We start from the raw sequence: 18,827 nt of genomic DNA, 5'->3' as shown, positions 1-18,827 counted from the left end.
AACAGCCTGTTTGCTGCATGCACTTTGATTTATCCACCTTATATTGGAGGACATGCTAAATTCTGTACTTCAAAAGAGGGTCTTAAGGACTAGGCCTAAAGCCAAAGGGCTACAGTGGCTTCTATCTTTTTCTATCTGTAATTCCAGAAAAAGTAACCAAAATGCAAAGAATACTTCCTTTAATTTTTTTTTAATTTTAGAGAGAGAAAGAGAGAGAGAGCATGCACATGAGCAGAGAAGAGCACAGGGAGAGAGAGAGAGAGAGAAAGAGAGACAGAGACAGAGAGCACAAATCTCAAGCAAATCTCAGTGTGGAGCCCAATATAGGGCTCGGTCCCGTGACCCTGGGATCATGACCTGAGCCAAAATCAAGAACCGGACACTCAACCAACTGAGCCACCCAGGTGCCCCCAAAAACTACTTTTTAAGTCATGTTTTTCTTTGTTGGTATAGTGGTAGAATTACTCTCTTGGCAAATAAGCAGATAAGAGACTCCACTACTAAAAACTCAAATATTGTTATTGTCATGACTCAGTTTGGCCATGAATCAAAAACTTTTGAATTTTTTATGCACAACTACCTTGAGGTAACAATCAGACAATAATAATAGTGGGGACTTAGGAGACATTTATATAAGAATGTGTATCATACTTTGTGATGTTAAAAAATAAAAACCACCTCAATGTAAACAAAATATGAATCTATTAAATAATTATGATATCCCTACAGTAATTGCAAGGACGCCATAGGGCATGATGCTGGAGTAGACTGATGACTTGGAAAGATGGTTACAGGAGTGGAGGTGCCATGGCGGTATTGTGGAGTCACGGCTTTAGATACAGGCAGACATGGAGTCATCTTTTGTTCTGCCATGGACCAACTGGGTGGCCTGAGTCAAGTTTTTGGACCTCATTCGTACCCTCACTTCCTCCAGTGTGCAGTCAAAGGAGAGAATGAAAATAGAGCATTCAGCAATGAGACTGGCATGTAGAGATATTGGCATATTGACAGATATAGACAGATATAGGGATATCGAAGCTTAGAGGTACTAGTGACTTTAAAAAGATCATGTTAGGTGCTGTGGACTGAATGTTTGTGTCCCCTCAAAATTTATAAGTTGAAACCCTAATCCCAATGTGGTGGCGTTTTGGAGCCTTTGGAAGGGAATTAAGTCGTAAGGGTGGAACCCTCATGAATGGGATTAGTGCTGTTATAAAAAAAGAGGCCAGAGAAGCAGCCAGCTCTCATTCTGCCATGTGAGGATACATTGAAAAGTTGGCTCTTTGCAACCCGGAGGAGGATCCTTGCTAAAGCTGATCATGCTGACACCCCGATCTTAGACTTCTGGCCCCAAGACTGTGAGAAATAGATTTCTGTTGTTTGTAAGCCACCTGGTATCTGGTACTTTGTTATAGCATCCTAAAGAGACTAAGTTAGGGGTACCTGGGTGGCTCAGTTGGTTAAGCGTCTGACTTTGGCTCAGGTCATGATCTCACAGTTTGTGAGTTCAAGCCCCATGTCGGGCTCTGTGCTGACAACTCAGAGCCTGGAGCCTGCTTCGGATTCTGTGTCTCATTTGCTCTCTACCCATCCCCTACTTGTGATCTGTCTCTCTCAAAAACAAATAAATGTAAACAAAAATTTAAAAGAAAGAGACTAAGTCATTAGGTTAAAAAAACCCAACAGTACAAACACATTCTTGTCCAAGACTTGTGGATCTATAGTATGTTCATCTAGTAGCCAAATATTTATTGAGCATTTAATAAATAACTAACAAGCCCTTTTTTGGTAAAAGAGACTATAATAATGAACTAAAAGTCAGACAAACCCTGCCTTCATGGGATCCACAGTCTACTACTGGTGACTGGTTATGACTAATTGACTTCATATATATATATACATATACATATATATATATATTTTTTTATGTCTAATTGACTTTAAAATCCCAGCTAGGATGCCAAAGAGGAAGGGGGTAATGGGAGCTTGCAGTATAGGATTTGATCCAATCAGGAAGGGCAGGGGAAGTTTCCTAAGGAAATTGCATTTTAGCAGAGACAGAAAAATGAGTAGACCTTGACCTCATAAGAGGGAAGTATATGTGAAGCAGTGCACATAATGGTTAAGCAAATTGAGTCTGGAGTGAGCCAGGTGCTGCTCCAAAGCTCACCTTACCACTCACAGACTCATGATTCTGGGCCTGCTGCTCAATTTCTCTGTAGCAATGACCTCACCTGTAAAATGGACATAATAGCTTTCCTTACTTAATATGATTGTTATGAGAGTCAAAATAGACAAAATGAAAAGAGTTTAGGGTAATGCTTAATAAATACTTAATAAATGCTGGGTAATACCAAAATCGGGGGCAGGGTGACAAAGAATGAAGATCCAAGTGCATGAGGGAATAGCGTGTGCAAAGTCCCTGGGGAAGCATGATGACAAAAACAGGGCTTTATTCCCTGTTGGAAATTCTCCATTTATTCTAAAAGCTGCTGGAAGCCATTGAAGGATTTATGTAGCAGGCACTCCCTGGTCTCCATCAGTCTCCTTTGCAACCTTGTTGCTACAGCCCCACCTGCCAACCTTTGCACGTGATGTTTCCTTGTCATAGACTGTTCTTTCCACCTGTCTTCTCCTACTTGCTTCAGATTCCAGGCAAAGTATCACTTCCTCAGAGAAGCCTGACCTCCCAACCAAGCAAACCCTCGTTAATAGCTCCCTGAGAGTGCAAGCTTGCTTTGCCTGATTGAGGTCTGTCTCCCTCACCTACATCTCCAGAGATGAGACACTGTCATTTAATCTGCCTCATTGTGTCCCCTATCCTTAGCACAGCAGTTGGCCTCTAGCAGATGCTGGTTTCATATTAGGTAATGGAAGACAGAAAGGTTGGAAGAGACGGAGAAAGGTTTAAAAAAAAAAAAGGCGGAGACAAATGAGATGGGGTGAAGAATTAATGAAATCATCTCAATTTTAGACTTGATTTTAATTTAAAAATGTTTATATAAACTTAAATTGATTTTGAGTGGCCCATCTATGTACAGATATTCTAAAAACAGAGAAAACTGATCTGGACTTTGAGAGGTCTAAGCTGGGGACATGTTGATTAAGGAGTCATTAGAACATGAACAATAGTGGGGCCCCTGGGTGGCTCAGCCAGGTAAGCTTCTGAGTCTTGGTTTCGGCTCATGTCATGATCTCACCGTTTGTGGGTTACAACCCTGTGCTGGGCTCTGCACTCACCCTGTGTGGAGCCTGCTTGGGATTTTCACTCTCTGTCCTTTCCTCTCTCTCTCTCTCTCTTTCTCTTTCATTCTCACTCTCACTCTCTCCCAAAAATAAACAAATAAAAACATTAGAATACACAAAAAGCTGAAGCAAGGGAATGGGGAATAGCAGGGCCTTTGGAGACAGATGGTTTGGGCTCACTACCAATGGTGGGACCTAAGTCCCTAGGTCTCCTTTAAAAACAAGACAGAGTAGGACCCTATCATAGCCAACCGTGCTTCCAACACGTGCTTCCCCTGTGCCCAGGCTGCCTATGCCTACCCAGCAGGTCACACAGGGTACCCTGAATGTTAACCATACAGAAATGAGATACTTCCATTGGCTTGGCATCTGGAGTTTCTTTTTTTAAATTTAACTTAACTTTATTATTATTTTTTTTAATTTCTGAGAGAGAGAGAGAGAGAGAGACAGCACAAGCAGGGGAGGGTCAGAGACAGAGGGAGACACAGAATCTGAAGCAGGCTCCAGGCTCTGAGCTAGCTGTCAGCACAGAGCCTGATGTGGGGCTCGAACCCATGAACCATGAGATCATGACCTGAGCCAAAGTCAGATGCTTAACCGACTGAGCCACCCAGGCACCCCTGGAGTTTCTTAAGTTCAGACTGATATCTGTCAGTTAGAGATAGGGCTGTTAAAATATGCATAATTTTACCTCTCACCTGCTCCATCACTGGGGTGTTGTGGAGATCCAAAGGGAACATGCAAAATCTCAAACAGAAGTCAAACAAATGAAGATGTCATTATTATGACAGCGATCAAGTGATAATACCCATGATGATATCTTCTTTTTTTCCATCCTAGGGAAAGAGAGAAACACATTCCACTGTAGTCCATCTTTTCAGATACCTTAGCAGTTAAGAACATGGGTCTTGAAGTCCAACAAACTTGGGTTTAAACCTGGCTCCATTATTTCCTAGTTAGCCTAGTCCTGAATCAGGGACTTAGTTTTCTTACATCTTTCTTCTCACCTGTAAGATAATAATAGCACCTCTTCCCAAAGTTGTTTATTAGATGACACCTAGGAAGGGGTTTGCACAGTGTCAGGTGTAAGTAGTGCTTAATAAATGTTAACAATTAATCAGTATCATTATCGTTAGAAGTGTTCTGGAGAGCAGTGACCAAATTGAGAGATCACTGAATCTTGCCCAAATTCTCTCAGTATCCTCTCTTCTGGGCTGTATTGCCCCAGATCCAAGATGTTGAGTGAGACGCTAGTGCTCCCTGAAACTCAGTGGAGAGTTCTTACCTTCCCCACTCTCTCTTTCATTAAGGGCATACACATATGTTAAGTGTAGTCATCCCAGGCAAGGGAACCTGGGGGAAAATCAAGTAATAACTGGGCTGAGTTGTATACAGAAAGGCAAACCTGTTCCCAGCCAATGCAGAGGGATCCATACTCTTTTGGGGACTACACCCCAAAATATCACTAGTATCCATTCCAGGCCTGGCTCTTTTATCTAGCCATGTGATCTTGATTAAGTCATTTCATCCTTGGGTCTCATTATCTATCATCTTTAACTGTGACATGAAAAAGGAGAGAATGGAGGGAGGAATGGAACTGTGAATTATCTCTAAGTTCGCTCCAAGTTGTAGGTGTTAGGATCCCATGCTTATAGACTAATAGATGCCTGTCCCCCCTTCTTCACTGATCCTAGCAAATGTTAATTAGATGCTAGTTCCTCCCCCAAGGAAATTTCATGGACAAAAAAAATCATTTTTATATTATCTAATTCTTTATGAAACTGCTAATTGTCATTCAATAAAGAAGCCAACCATTGAGTTGATGATAAATGTGTTCTCATAAATGAAAGTATTAATAATTGGCTGATTGCCGACGAATTTCATCTAATTGGCATGTAGAATCACCTTAGCGATGTTAAATAATTTGAGAGCAAAGAATGTGAAAGATATTCCTGCTTGTAGTAATTAGAACCAGGTAAAGCTAGTGAGGGTTTTTGTTTGTTTTTCTTGGAAGAAAGTTTGGTTATAATGTATCTGAAGAAAGATGTCACTTTGGGACAGTATGGAAGGCTACATGCTGGAGAAACACCACGGGTTCTCTGAGTAGGTTTATCTGGCTGGAAAGGGATGTGGTTTGAATACAGCCCTGAGTGTGCTTGTATGCATATCAGAATGGAAATGAGGCTTCTTCCAGAAAGCGATCTGAGGAGATAATACTTGAGGGACCAGTAATAAGAATCCCATTAGTTAAAGACCTTATATTCTACCCGCAGTTTAAAATTTATAGGAGAGACACTTGGGAATTTATGTGGTTCAGGAAATGAAAGACTTTTTCCCCCATTCTTTTCTGTAAATTGCAGAGTGTGGGCACACTTTCCAGCATCGTCTCCACACCCATGAAGAAAAATAACCCATCCAACACAGGAATACCAAATCTGAGATGTTGTGAGAAGTCACTCAATTTAAACCCAGCCTTCTCTCCATTGCTCATTTTAGGAAATGTGCCTCAACACTTCATCAACATTACCTTGAATTCAGAATGAGGGTGGGTGGAAACCACAAAAAATGGTAAGATGTCCAGGGCGCCTGGGTGGCTTAGACGGTTAAGCGTCCGACTTTCGCTTAGGTCATGATCTCGCGGTTCGTGGGTTCGAGCCCCGCGTCAGGCTCTGTGCTGACTGCCAGCTCAGAGCCTGGAGCCTGTTTCAGAGTCTGTGACTCCCTCTCTCTCTGACCCTCCCCTGCTCACGCTCTCTCTCTCTCTCTCTCTCTCTCCTAGAAATAAATAAAACATAAAAAAATTAAAAAAAAAAAGGTAAGATGTCCCAAAGCCCCAAGTCCCCAGGGTCCCCATGTATGCTGACCTGACAAAACTGTTTATAGTGTCAGGGTAAAAGTAATTATGACATGTGGGGACAGGGGGAGCCCAAACTTAGCTCAGAGAATAGAAGGGAAATTGAGGGACTCCCACACTTCCTCTCCAAGCCTCCTGACAAATTTCTCCATGCTGCCTCGAGGCAGGCATTCTTGGAATCAGAGATAAATGAAACCAACTCCCAACCGCTCGCTGACGCAGAATTAACCACTGCTATCCTTTCCCGCATCCACTGGCTGATGTTTGTAATCATTTCAATATTTGTTTTTATCCCATGCACTAGTTTTATACCTTGTTAGGTATGGAACACATATCTCTGCATTTTTTCTAAAATTTCGACGGGGGCTTGTTTTTCTCTATTGTCCAAGTGGTCAATATCCTCATAATTGCTAACCGCAGGAGACATTCTCAGCCCTCTTTTTTTGACAAGTGACGCCGTAAACACCTTTGCTCCTAATTCTTTCCCATTTCCTCTCACGCTTTCTTGACTGCTCTTTTCTGTGATCTTTCTCTCAGTCTTCTTTTGGTTTGTTTTAATTTTGTTACTAGATCTGTGTGTGTGGGGGGATGGTTAGAGCAATTTTAAATTCACAGCAAAATTAAGCAGACGGTCACAGAGAGTTTCCCCTCCCGCATTATTAACAGCCCCCACCAGAATGATACACTGGTTAAATTCATAAAGTGACACCAATACACCATAATCATCCAGAGTCCACAGTTTACATTATGGTTGTCTTGGTGATGTATATTCTGTGGGTGGGTTTGGACAAATATATATTGACATGTATTCACCAATGTAGTGTAGGTAGCTTCGCTACCCTAAAAAAGTCTTCTGTATTCCACTTATTGATCTGTCTCCCCTAATCCCTGAAAACCACCAATATTTCAACCCCCACTGTAGTTTTGACTTTTTCCAGAATGTCATATAGTCGGAACCATACCAGATGTAGCCATTTGGGATATTGGCTTCTTTCACTTAGTGATATGCACTTAAGGTTCCTCCAGGTCTTTTCTGATTCCTTTCTTTTTAGCTCTGAATAGTATTCCACTGCCTGCATGTACTATAGGTTATTTACCCATTTGCCTACTGAAGAACATCTTGATTGGTTCCAAGTTTTGACAATTATGGATAAAGCTGTTCCAACCTTCCATGAGCAGGTTTTTGGGTGGATATAAGTTTTCGGCTCCTTTGGATAAATGCCAAGAAGCATAATCAGCAGACTGTATAGTGTGATATTGTGATATGATAAGATATATATATTTGGTCTCCATCCCTGGTTCCTGTACAGAGCTCCTAAAATCCTAGTAATTTCTCGAGTGATGGGCTGATAGGAGCATATTTTGTTATAATATTTGATTTGAATCCCTGTTTCCTAATACAAAAGCTTCTAAGACCATTGGGATCTCCAGAATGAGGAGGGTTTTTGAATGCTAATGAGATGTGTCTAGTGGCTGGAGGCTCCTGGATAGCCTCAGGTTGGGGGCTGGTTACCAGAAGGACCAAGACATGATTAGAGGGTTAGGATGTTCAGCCCCAGCCCACACTTCCAGAGGGCAGAGGGGCTGAAGACAGAGATAATCTTCAATGGCCAATGATTTCATCAATCATACCTAGCTGACGAAACCTCCATAAAACCCCCTAAACTATAGGGATCAGAGATCTTCCAGGTTGGTGAATGTATCCATATACCAAGAGGAAGGTGTACCCCAACTCCACGAGGCCAAAGCTCCTGTGCTTGGGACCCTTCCACACCTCACCCTAGATAACGCTTCCTCTGGCTGTTTAGTTGCATCCTCTTAATAAACAGTGAACAGTAAGTCAGTAAGTTTCCTTGAATTCTGTGAGCAATTCTGGCAAACTGCCAACTCATTCCAAATCTGCTAGAACTATGTATACTCCCTATGTTTCTTATTCAATTAAGGTGCCATTTATAACCACCACATACACCAACCCAGGCTAAAAATCTCAGTTACCCCCTCCCCCTTCTCACCTTTATACCTAAAATGATGACAATCTTGCTAACCAGGTTTCCGAAATATTGTTTGACTCTACTTGCTTCTTTACTTCTCCCATGGTGACCATTTACCTCGTGCCTCACCTCCTTCTCAGAATATTGCAATAGTTTTCAGTCTTATCTAACATTCTGATTCTCTTGTCACTACTTCACTCTACATTTCCATATGAGTCATCATTCGAAGGCAACAATGTCTTGTAGAACTTCCTGCAATGATGGAAATGTTCTATATCTGCACTGGCCAATAGGTTAGTGATTACCCCCTATGTTGCTATTGAGAACATCAAATATGGCTAGTGTGATTGGAGACTTGAATTTTAAATTTGGCTGAATTCAAATCTAGTCACATGGATCTAGAGGCTGCCATATTGGATAGCACAGTTCTAAAATATGATTTTTTTTTTTCATATCCTACCCTAGTGCTTTCAAAAACTCTTTAACTGTAGAATATGGTCCAGAGTCTGTAGTACAGCACTGAGGGACTCTCATAATCCAGCTCCTTTTTTCATTCTTGTCACTTCCTCTGCTCCAGTATAGCTGGCACTGTAGAACATTGCTTTACCTAAACAAGCCATAATTTTTGATCTCCCAGCTTTAGATCTTGCTCTTTCCTCTACCTAGAATGCCCTTTGCTTATTTTCTTTCTTTCAACATCTATGGCTTTGCATGCCTAGTAAAGCCCTGCACCCACCCTTCCAGAGAGGTACATCTCCATATTCTTAACCTTGAACAAGCCATTGGCATCTCTCAGTCCAGTTTTCTCATCTGCAAAGCGGGAATGATAACATTTTCTCCCTTACAGCATTGCTGGGGGATTCAACATAGCACTAACCAGACTTCCCCACTGAGAAAGCGCTCAGTAAAAAGTGCTGTTACTATTTTCTGTTCTCCCACAACACTTATCATAGGATATTAGAAATCCTTACAGGGGTGCCTGGGTGCTCAGTTGGTTAAGCGTCTGATTTCGGCTCAGGTCATGATCTCGTGTTCGTGGGTTCGAGCCCTTCATCAGGTTCTGTGCTGCCAGCTCAGAGCCTGGAGCCTGTTTCAGATTCCGTGTCTCCCTTGCTCTCTGCCCCTCCCCCACTCGTGCTCTGTCACTCTCTGTCTCAAAAATAAACTATAAAAGAATTTTAAAAAATTAAAGAAATCTTTCCAGATGGGACTTTCTCTCTCAAGACTGTGAGTTCATTAGTTGCAAAGACTCAGTCTTTTCATCATTTACACCAGCATCCAGCATGCTGTAGCTATTTGACAAATGCTTTAACTGATGACAATAATTGAGTGAATCAATTATTCACATAGGATGTCACAGAACTTTAAAAAAGTATGCCTTTTTGTGGGCATCTTTAGGGAGGAGCAAAAGAGATATATAGTGGCATGAATGAGAAGAGAGAATGCCAACAGCTTCTCTTGGAAAGCATTCTATTTTTCTGATTACTGCCCAGAAAAACTGGCATAAAAGTGTGTTGTTAAATCCGTGTCCCCTCTCCTTGCTTGACTGGAGTGTAGCTCTTACGTTTTTGCCATTTTGACTTTCTGGGTCCTCTGCCCCTCTCCTGCCTTGAGTATTGAGCTTCCATCCCTGTCACCAAGGAAACAGCAAGGATGTCTCATTCCTCACAGCTCTGCATATCTAAACTCTGGTCGCCTTTGTCCAGTGAGCTAAATTCCTCACCACTAAATCAACTGTTTTCTATTCAGAACTTTATCCATTATTCTACCTTTGAAACAACTGATGTGTCACAATTTCTTCTCTTGGGAATGGGCGTCTTTTTCCAGACCTGTCACTATTCTTGAATGCACCAGATATTTTTGGTCCCTGGCAGCAAATATAAAACTTGTCTGCTTAGCCCTTGGAGTGTGTGCAGTATAAGTGCAGGTCAATTTTAAAGCAGGCAACAGAGCATTCATAATGGGTTTCCCTTTTAAAAGCACAGTAGACCAAAAATAAACCTGACAAAGGGCAGCTGTAGAGTTTTAACATGTGGAAAACTCCACAGGCAGCAGTTATGTAACTGGAAAGAAACATAATAAATATTTCACCCCGTTAGATGAACTTCCAACTCTGACACGTGAAAAGCAAAGAACACAAAACACACCTTAACTCGCCAAAGAGCACAGAGCTCACACTGAGAAGGAGCCAAGGCTCTTGCTAAAATCGGAGCCCTGCCTTCTAGCGGGANGAGCGGGAGTCCGGGTGCGGGCAGGCGCGGGCATCTTCGGTTTATTTGTAAATAGCATCCGATTTTGTCAGTTCTGGTTCGAGAAAATTAAGAGTCCGTACCAGCAGGCAGTCCTCTTATTGCAAAGTTGGGGTAAGTTTTCAGAGACCCGGGGACGCGAACGGAATGCAAAACTCAGTAACGACGTCTAAGATGCTAAGATCTCAAGATGGCATCACGGGGAGGCAGGGCTGGCCACCCTCTTAAGTACCAGAGAAGGGGGCAGGTAGGGTTAGAGTTTCCTCGGTTTCGGAGGCTCCCAGCTGTACGGGTGCAATGCAGTGCGCTTGTGGGGCAGCGGATGAGCAGAATTCGTGGCTGCTGAGCCAGAATCACTTTTATCCTCGCCACCTGCACGTCTACAGTCGGTTACGAAGTCAGGTTGGGGACTCCGGCTGGCTGCTGTGTCCTCAGGGGACTTCCCGCGGAATGATTGCTAGAAAGAATCAGAAACTGAATGAACCGGTAGCGGGGGGACGTCCCAAAGCCAATTTCACGGGATGGTTCTAAACAGGATTGTAACGGATTCTGGGCTCATGAGATTTAAAATCCTGGGAACATTTCCTATTATTTTGTTTTCTTTGCGTTAACTTTTTAGGAAAACGGAGGAAATTGCAATAGACCTTAAGCACTTAAGCAATCCTCCTTTTACTTTGCCTTATTTTTTTTCCTCTTATTTTTTAAAAATTATTTTAACAGAATGGGTTATTGTTGCTATTCAAGTTCTGGTAATATACTATTTAAAATGACCCGCCGGATAAGTGTCTAATACCATAATACAATGACTTTTTTCTCACGCTCTTACTGCCAGAGTGAGTATTGCTGAACTCAAGGTGATGTGAGCTTTGTTCCTGGGGGAGGAACACAAGTCGTCTCAGGGAAGGGGCTTACGCTGCTGATTCATAGGATAGAAAATAATGCAAGGCTTCACAATAGAACCATTATGCAATTTTGAATATCAATTGGTATCAGGTGTTGAACACACAAAAGCAATGAAGTAATGAAGAAGGGCAACAAAGAGACAGACTGGAGCAATTGTAACAAAACTGCTGAGAAAGTTATGTATTTTGTTGACGATCCTAAATTTCAAATTAAAAAAGACTGACTTTAGAATTGTCACTAATTAAAAACAGAAAATGGTTGTACTCTGCTATTCTTATTCAGGGATCAAAGGGGCAGAATAACCTCTTCTTCAGGCTTTGATTAAATCTAACTATTGGCTCCTCTAACGCTGACTCTAAGGGAGGAATGATTTGGTGTGTGTGGGGATCCCAGGATGCCTAAAAGTCTGGCATTGCAAGAATGTTTTCTTTTCTTTGTTTTTTTTAAAAGTTAACTTTGTTATTTTATACCAGTAGATTTAAAGAAATGTTGTGTAGATACTATGGAGAGTTCCTATACATACCACATCCACTTTCTCCTTTTATTAATATTTTACATTAGTATGATATGTTTGTCATAATTAATAAAACAGTTTTGATATGTTATTGTTAACTGAAGTCCACACTTTATTTAGATTTCGTTCATTCTTACCGAATGTCCTTTTTTATTTCAGGATCTCATTCAAAGATACCGTATAACATTTAGTAGTCATGTCTCCTTAGGCTCTTGGCTTTGATAGTTCCTCAGACTTCCCTTGTTTTTTATTACCTTGTCAAGTTTGAGGAGTACTGGTGAAGTACACTGTAGAATGCCCCTGAATGGGTATTTTTCTGATGTTTTCTCATGATTTTTGTATCGGGATGGGCTTGTGAATATTTATTTTATACTTTGGATTATAGTCTACTATGATTTTATTTAGTGCTAAAATTCTTCCAGCTTTGGCCATTGGGAGTTCTTCCAGTGATTTCTGTATCCTTTGACGTAACCCCATCATTATATAAATATATATGTGCATTTTTGTTTGTTGTTAGGGCTTCCTTACTTTCTGGCAACACAAAATGCTTCAGGCTGATCTTGTATATTTCCTGCTCTAGTCCTAGGATCAGCCATTTCTCTCAGGAGAAATCAGCCATTTCTCTCCTTTTATTGGAGAATGGTATTAGAAACCAATATGCTCTCAGAGTGCTATTCAAACACAAGAACTTCAGGGCTAAGTTTCACTCCACAATCCACTCCAGATCCAAAACCTGGGTATTACAGGCTATGTATATATCAGCCACTGTTCCAAGGACTTTTTAAAATATTCTCTTTGTAAGTTCTCAAAAACACACATGACAGAACATATCTTCAGCTTACAGATAATGACCCCCGGGCTCAGGAAAGCTCACTTATGGAGGCTGGAAATAAATGAAACTGGGATTTGAGGATCTGAGAATTTGTTCCATAGATCATTGGACTTCTCTCTTTTTGTATCCAAGCACTGAACCCTTTCCACTGTCTTCATTCAGGGAAAGACTTTGTGGATTTCTTAGGCTCTAATTATATAGTCATCTTCTTAATATCCACCTCAAATATAATTGTACCCGTGATCCTATTATATATTTTGTATGTGACATGCTTATTCCATTCTTTCATTTCTATTTGTCTCAATTCTCATCTTTTTCTTAGTAGTCTGGAAGATTTTTGTGGTTGCTGTTGTTATTTAAACTATGATTTCGGTGTACCTGTTGATATATGGACATTTATTTGCATGTTTAGTGGAACTGTATTTTTCTTTACCATTAATATTGGAACTCCACAAAGGGAGGAATTTCTTCATGTTTGCTCACCACTGCGTACATACAGTGCTAAGCACAGTGCCTGGCTAATAGTAAGTGTAAATAGATACCGGTTCATCAGATATGAAGACAATGAGGTGGAATAAATGAAAGAAATGGATGGATGGAATTCATGATTGTGGTATACATCATGAAGCCCTAATTCTAGGTAGGGGAGGTGCCAGATTTCTCTTAGGTGTCATTTAAGCCAAGGAGTTAAGTGTGAATGAGAGCAGTGTGCTGTTCTTAATACTGCATGGCTGATAGCTGCTGGTCCTCAAATCTGGACTGGAACTGAAGCCAGGCAACTTGGCCTGAGTCTGTAATCTCTCATCAACTGATAAGCACTGTGGAGTGGGGAGAAATCTGGATCTTCTGCAAAATCACAAGGTTCTGTCTGCCCCAGTGGTGGAACTGACCCAAAACAGCACGCCAGGGAACCAGTGCCAGGAAAATCCTGCCCTCTGTAAACATTGTTAAGAACAAAGCATTATAATCAATTTGCGGAGGAGAACTGCCTCCATTCTGGCATGGTCTTAATTATTTGATGAACGTAAAGGTCACATTGGGCTTGCTGGTAGACCTGATAACCGTTTTAAGACTAAGACAGAAATGACATTCAAAAAGACATCTAAAACAAAAAGTCAGCATAAAGAGAACAATAAGTTCCCCGTGGCTGAGAACCCTCCTTTATCTTTCCCCCAGAGCAGTTTAATGAGAGGAGCCTATGTGAATGTAGGTATGTTTGCTCTACCCGTTTTCTATCACAATGGTTTCCTCCTGCCGGCCTTGTTGGCTGCTGTGTTTGTTGAAGTTGGACCAGAAGATCTCTGTAAAGGCCATTATTTAAAATAACCTTTTTGTCCCATAGCACTGTGGAGTACTATTGCCAGATTGATGCTTTGAGGAAGATGAAGGCGAGGATAGAAAAAGGGAATCAGAATGTAGGTCAAGTGCTTTCTATGACAGAAGCAGAGAAAGAAAACTTAAAACTGGGTACTGTTTTCTTGGGAGGTGTTACTCCTATCATGACTAGGACTCAGAAAAACAACCCAACTGTACTAGCTTCCTATTGCTGCAGAAACAAATGACCACAAATAGTACAACGCAGATTTATTATCATAAAGTTCTAGAGGCCAGAGGTCTGAAAGAGGTCTCACTGGGCTAAAATCCCAGTTCGCTTGAGCCATCTGGGTGGATTAATCAGCTGAGGATCACTCCGACTTCAGCTCAGGTTATGCTCGCGTGGGTTCCCGAGTTTGAGTCCCGCATCGGGCTCTGTGCTGATAGGCTCTATCAGAGCCTGGAGCCTGCTTGGGATTCTGTGTCTTCCTCTCTTGCCACCGCCCACCCTCACTGTTTTTCTCTCTCTCTCAAAAATAAATAAACATTAAAAAAAAAAAAAAGTAAAATCAAAGCATGCAAAGGACAGCTTGTCTTCTGGAAGTTCTAGGGGAGAGTCAGCCTCCAAGCTGTTTTTCCTAGCTCTAGAGGCTACCGCCTCCTGGCCCCATTCTTCCATCTCAAAGCCAGCAGTGCCAGGCTCTCATAAACCTGGTCGCCCTCTTCTGCCTCCCTCTTCCACTTAAAAGTTCCCTTATAATTACATTGGTTCCACCTAGGTAATCCAGGATAAGCTATCCATCCCAAAGTTAGCTGGTTAGCAACTTTAATTCCATCTACAATCTTAATTCCTATTTACCATGTAAGATAACATGTTTACAGGTTCCTGGGATGAGGATGTAGACCTCTCTGGGAGACATTCCCACCAACCCAAATTAGGATGTGCACAGGAACAGTGTAATCATTGTTGTAGCCAAGAATATTCTAGATCCCATGGATCAACTGTAACTTTTACCTTTACTTTTTATTTTTTTAAATGTTTATTTATTTTTGAGAAAGAGACAGAGTGCAAGCAGCGGAGGGGCAGAGAGAGAGGGAGACACAGAATCCGAAGCAGGCTCCAGGCTCTGAGCTGTCAGCACAGAGCCCACACGGGTCTTGAACTCATGGACTGTGAGATCATGACCTGAGCTGAAGTCAGACGCTTAACCCACTGAGCCACCCAGGAGCTCCTGTAACTTTTATCTTTAAATTATAATGCGTAGTGATACGGAACTGTATCTTTTGAGTTTTATTTCAGATCACATACTGTAGCAGTAATGAACACACACTCTGACGCTTAGCTCTGTGTTCACTCACTCACTAACTGTCTGACCGTGTACAAGTTATTTGATTTCTTTGTGTGTCCATTCACCCATCTGTACCAGCGATAATCCCAACAATAGACTTACTTCCCAGAGGCGTAGGGGGAATGAAATGTGTACGCATGTATAGCATACTTTAGACAACTGGGACAGTTATTACTGACAACATTACCAAACAGTGGAGTTCAACATTCATGTTATCATTTATAATGGATTTCTTACACTTATGAGAATCCTATCTAAACACCAACAATAGGATGTTTCCTAAGTATTAAACTAGTTTAAGCAGTTTGTTTTATATACTTTCATTATTTGAAGAATTTAAAAAAAATTTAACTTTTATTACAAAATACACATGTATACCTATCTGTGTATCTACATGAAAAGAATATTCTAGGCAAGTCAAAGTGAGAGTGGACATCATTTCAGATACGGAGGGAATAATGTTGCCCAGAGGTGCTTGGGCAAGGGCAAACAGGAAATGGAAGAAATTCCTTATGGCCACAACGCAAAGGATGGGGGTGTGTGTGTGCAAAAGGCGGTACCCAGGTGGCAGAGGGCCTTGTGGGGCATATTTAGGATTCCGAATTTATCCTAAAGACTAGGGTAAGCCATTGAAGGCTTTTCATCACTGAATATCAGTTAGATATGATTTTCAAAGAGAACATGTTGGATGGAGTAATGAGAATACGGAAGATGAGTGGACGGGAAGTTGAAGTGAGGAACCCAATTAGATGTTATTGGAGAGGTCCAGGCTATTACTTCATCAGCATTTTCTTGATATGGTTTATTGAAATCTATGCATGCACATATATAATTAGACACTTCTATTCCCCCATGTGGGAAATCAAAGAGCTGTGTCCTGGTTAAGGAGATTATAATGAACGCATTACACTGCTTTCTGGCCCGGCTGAAAACAGCTGACCAGTATCTAGTTAATGGTCTATAGGAGTCAGGTCTTACCTGTGCTCATGAATTCCTTAGACCACGTTATCTATGGAATATCTTATCTTGTTCTCTACTCTGCTTTCGGTACTGCTCTTTTGTAGTCTTGGGAAGCACGTGCATGTGGCCACTGACATATGATGCAATATCTTCCCTTTGATGTACGCCTAATAAATACGGGAGCTTGAGAGGAGCTCGGGGACACTTTCCTTAGCCTTCCTCTCACCTCTCTTCACTTGCATGGAGTCTTGAGTAATTCTTTCTGCCGCCCTCAGCGTTGCTGGACAAAGCCGAGAGCCGAACCCACACACTCACGGAAAATTGTTTTAGATCTGAAATGTAGTTAGTCAATTGAATTTAATCAGGGATTTGAGGAAAAAAATTGTTCACAGGTTTTTAAGGGACTTTTAAAAATTGTGTATGCTGCAAATGTTTCCAAGTTTCTGTTCAGCTCCCAACATCTAGGCATGAAACCGTAGCTTTGGGGACTACTATTTATCATTTTTCAATGTTATTCTCTTTCCCACCCCTGGGTTTGTCTTCTTTCAGTATTGTTTTACATATTTCTTATGTTACCATCCTTGGAAGGGTGATTGGATTGCATTTGATCGTGGAGAAAAGTAGCCTTTTGTGTTACTAAGTACGTGAGGGTGTGTGCATGTATGAGGCAGAGACACAGAAAGAGATATTCGGAAAGAGAGAGAGGGAGAGAATGTGTGTGCTCAAATGAATGCCTGCTAACAGGACAACAAAATCCTACTCGGGACCTTTAGGCCAGTGAGTGGATTGGAAATGTTCTGTAGTTTGAATCGTTCCTACATTTTATGAGCAGAGAAGCAAAGAACTCCTGGACCTGGTCACATGAAGGTGTTTCAAGAGCTAAACTCTTAGCTTTCCATGGCCTTGGCTCAAAAAGCCCTGAGCAAGAATCCTTGTGATCTTAACAGAAAGGAGTTTTAGGGCTTAACTGACAAATTTTGCCTTTCCTTCTCACTTTCTTAAGTCCGTGGCCTCAAGTTTTTATTCGTTTCATTAGATTTTCTCTTCTGTTTCAGTTTTCAAAATTGTTTACAGGGACAGTTTGGGACTGAGCTGTTTTTATATTGGTGAAGAGTGAAAAAGCCTGACTTGGTCTTACTCCATTATTCTGGGTGTTTCTAGTTCACTCACTCTCATTTTGTCAAAATAGTCACCTGCTGTTTTTAGTTTTAGCTTTGCCCACACTGTAAAAACTTGCCAAATACATTATGGCCATAATCAAAGACAAAAATAGATCATTGTTGAATGCATTTACTTACACTTTTAACTAAAAACAGTGTATGTATGTGATAAGTTCAAACAGTACAGGAAGGTTATAAGATGAAAAATAACTCTCCAGCCCCCCAGACTTCTATTCCACTCCTCACAGATAACCCACTCTTAAGTTTTTTGCATATAGTTCCAGAAAACTTGGGGAAAAATATAGTTCCAGCATATAAGAGCATATCTTTAAAAATAAAATATCAAAATTTAAAAAGAAATAAAAATTTAGGAGCACCTGGGTGGCTCAGTCAGTTAAGCCTCCGACTTTGGCTCAGGTCCTGGTCTCACAGTTCGTGGGTTCGCGCCCCACATCGGGCTCTGTGCTGACAGCTCAGAGCCTGGAGCCTGCTACAGATTCTGTTTTCCTCTCTCTCTGCCCCTCCTTCACTCATGCTCTGTCTCTTTCTGTCCCTCGAAAATAAATAAATGTTAAAAAAATTTAAATAATAAAAAAAATAAAAAAAATTTACTGTGCTTCTTGTTCTGCCCTTCCAACAAACCAAATCATATTATGTATGATATTCTGTGACTTCCTGCAAAGCTTTATTTTTCCTAGTAATGAAGCCACAACCCAAAGCTACTTGTTACAAACAGGACTCTTGATAGCATCTCACAGAGGCCTTAAATATCCATAAGGTTAAAAAAAAAAATCCCTTAAGGTAAAATACAGAAAACCAAGAAAAAGTAGTGAAACAAAGTGGATATAACAAAACAGAAGGAGATCCATTCCCAGACCAGTGACCAAATCTAGGAAGGGAAAAATTCCAACTCCGATGCAATGAAAAAGTCCAAAAAAAGTGTAAAGGCCAACGCCCAGAGAAAACCGACACCAGCACTAGCTGCCTTACAGACAAGTGCAAACTCATGCTATTTTTAAAGGAGACCAAAGAAGAAGTAATGACCGCAAATAAAAAGAGAACATGTTGAGCTACTGGAAAAGTGCTAAATTTGAAAAGGGAGAATTGTGCTCGTGTTTTAGAAAATGCTCAAGAGGCACTTTCAAATAGGAACGGATTCTAATCAGAGGTAAGAACTCCCACAGTAGCACGAACAGTAACTCAAGTGTCTATCTGTCCAATAACCTAAACATGCAGTTGGCTATGTCATAGAAAATAGGATAAAAATCCTACATAAGCTGATTGGAGCCCTGGATCATTGGGCTTTGGCCCCATGCGATGCTTAGGGTTGCAGAACAAGTCAAGTGCTTTGGTGCCTTGTGTGTGTTAGGGAGTAAACAACTATGCCATTTTGGATACAGTGTTTCTCCTTCTTAGCCATCTTCTCTGCTGTTCTGTTGTCCTTGTTGAAATTTT

General features: G+C 41.2%; 1 protein-coding gene across 1 annotated transcript in view; it reads left to right on the top strand.

Annotated features, from left to right (window-relative positions):
- Nucleotides 1–807: 807 nt before the first annotated feature.
- Nucleotides 808–18,827, top strand: part of JAM2 (junctional adhesion molecule 2) — a 70,803-nt gene continuing 52,783 nt past the window's right edge. The window contains exons 1-3 of the mRNA XM_077760200.1: nucleotides 808–813; nucleotides 5,607–5,691; nucleotides 10,317–10,454. Of these exons, the coding sequence (XP_077616326.1) occupies nucleotides 808–813; nucleotides 5,607–5,691; nucleotides 10,317–10,454 (229 nt within the window). The remainder of the gene's footprint in view (nucleotides 814–5,606; nucleotides 5,692–10,316; nucleotides 10,455–18,827) is intronic.

This window comes from Crocuta crocuta, unplaced genomic scaffold (assembly GCF_008692635.1).
Source record: "Crocuta crocuta isolate KB4526 unplaced genomic scaffold, BGI_CrCroc_1.0 scaffold369, whole genome shotgun sequence".
Lineage (NCBI taxonomy): Eukaryota > Metazoa > Chordata > Mammalia > Carnivora > Hyaenidae > Crocuta > Crocuta crocuta.
Note: the sequence above shows the minus strand (reverse complement) of the source record. Positions and strands in the feature narration are given on the sequence as shown.